Consider the following 1,812-nt stretch of genomic DNA (forward strand, 5'->3'; position numbering starts at 1 on the left):
GAAAAACAACAACAACAACAACAACAACAACAACAACAACAACAACAACAACAACAACAACAACAACAACAACAACAACAACAGCAACAAGAAACCTGAAAGGGTTCAGCTAGTGTCCCATGGTCCCTGAATTCAGTCCTCAAAGAAGTGATCTCCTCTACTCGTCTGCTCAGATTCAGAGTTGTGTCCGTGTGGTTATCCCACAGCCAAGACCTGCCAACACAGAAAAGGTAGAAAAGGTAACAGTAAAGTATCACAGCCAGCGGTCTCTTTTTTGTTTTGTTTTTGTAAAGTGCTTTACGGCGCTCGCAACTGCATAAGGTCATATGAGCGCGCGGGACACACCTAATATTTTCAGCTGGTAGGAAATTTTGAATTTTGCCCGGGTGGCGGCCGAAGCCTACTCTTTTCGATTTTAGACCACCAAGAAATCTTTAACGTGCGCAACTTGCACATGGGCCCTCCGAGATTTTTTGCCCTTGTCCGAGAAGGCTAGGTGTAGATCTTTCCTACCAGAAGATCAGGGGTGTGGCTGAAAGACAGCAGTAAGAAGAAGCGAAGGAGTACCAGTAGAAAGGCTGCAGAAAGAACCAGGAGCCCAGAAGAAGGGGCAAAGGAGGTGAGGGGGTGATGGCAGAAAGAGGAGACGAAAGCAGACGACAGAACATTGCTAGAGAGCAGGAAATGAGGTGAAACGAGACAAATTTAGAGAAGAAATTTTTTCGGTCGCTACCCGAATTCGAACCCGGGACCTTTTGAATGAGAGGCCAACACCTTAACCTCTAGGCCACGAGAGCCCCAGCGGTCTCTAGTTACTGTAAATATTTAACAACTTTAAGGCATTCGCAATACAATTTAGCAATGTACAATGTACGTGTCGTAGATTAGAGGTGTAATTATAGAGCTACACACAGAGAAAAGAACAAGAAGATGCAAGGATGGAAGATGCTAGACTGGGAAGAAGGAACACTCCACACTAGAGCACGCGCCAAACACCTCGCGTGTTCGTGTAAGACAGAGCTGCAAAGTGGGTGGTTGGCGGGTGCTCTGGTGTGGTTCGCTTCGTCTTTCCTATCGAACATCTATCGTCTTTATCACCCTTCCTTCTTTTTTGTGTTTGTTACTCTCTTGTAACACCTCTAATATTCGGCACTTATTTGACCTTATTGTGTTGCAAGTGCCGTAAAACTCTTACTAAAACTAAACCTTAAAAGTTGCAAACCCACACTGACCCCCACGGTGACACCAGGATCAGTACATGAGGTCAAAAGGACGTGGAAAATGGGGGCTATACTTTATTTTGAACTGAATTACACCGTTTACCATCTTTTTTTTAAAATGCAAGAGTAATCCTAATGAAGGTGGTCCCATGCTACTGAGCTTTGATCTTTCTTCCTTTTTTTTTGGGGGGGGGGGGGGGTATTGTGTAAAGAGAAGTACATCGACGTAGCAACTCTGTCATTTAGAGTTGGGAAAAAGTAAGAAAATGGGAAAGTAAAGAAGTAAGACCAACCAGTAGCACCCCGACCCACCAACGTTAAGAGACGGAGGCGCGAAAGAGAAGTGGGCAGTAGTAAATAAGGAGAAAACGTGCCACGCTGGTGCCAAGGTATTGTGGCACATGGACGGGACCCCGTCAGGAGAAAGGTTGTATACCCTTTTGTTGAGAGAGAGGGGGTCATTTACTTAATTTTATCTCCAAGTTTCGTTCAAGGCGTCTTAGCTACTTTTTAAAGTATAGAAAGTATAGAAGCAAGAGAAATAAAGGAAGAAAGAGAGAGAGGGAGAGAGAGAGACAGAGAGAGAGAGAGA

General features: G+C 44.6%; 1 protein-coding gene across 1 annotated transcript in view; it reads right to left on the minus strand.

Moving 5' to 3' along the window:
• The window catches only part of LOC101847986 (prolyl 4-hydroxylase subunit alpha-1), a gene marked incomplete at its 5' end in the record, with an annotated part of 28,592 nt that overhangs the window by 15,580 nt on the left and 11,200 nt on the right, over positions 1–1,812 (minus strand). The window contains 1 exon segment of the mRNA XM_005105755.3: positions 96–213. Within this exon segment, the coding sequence (XP_005105812.2) occupies positions 96–213 (118 nt within the window).

Source organism: Aplysia californica, unplaced genomic scaffold, assembly GCF_000002075.1.
Source record: "Aplysia californica isolate F4 #8 unplaced genomic scaffold, AplCal3.0 scaffold00490, whole genome shotgun sequence".
NCBI classification, from domain to species: Eukaryota; Metazoa; Mollusca; class Gastropoda; order Aplysiida; family Aplysiidae; genus Aplysia; species Aplysia californica.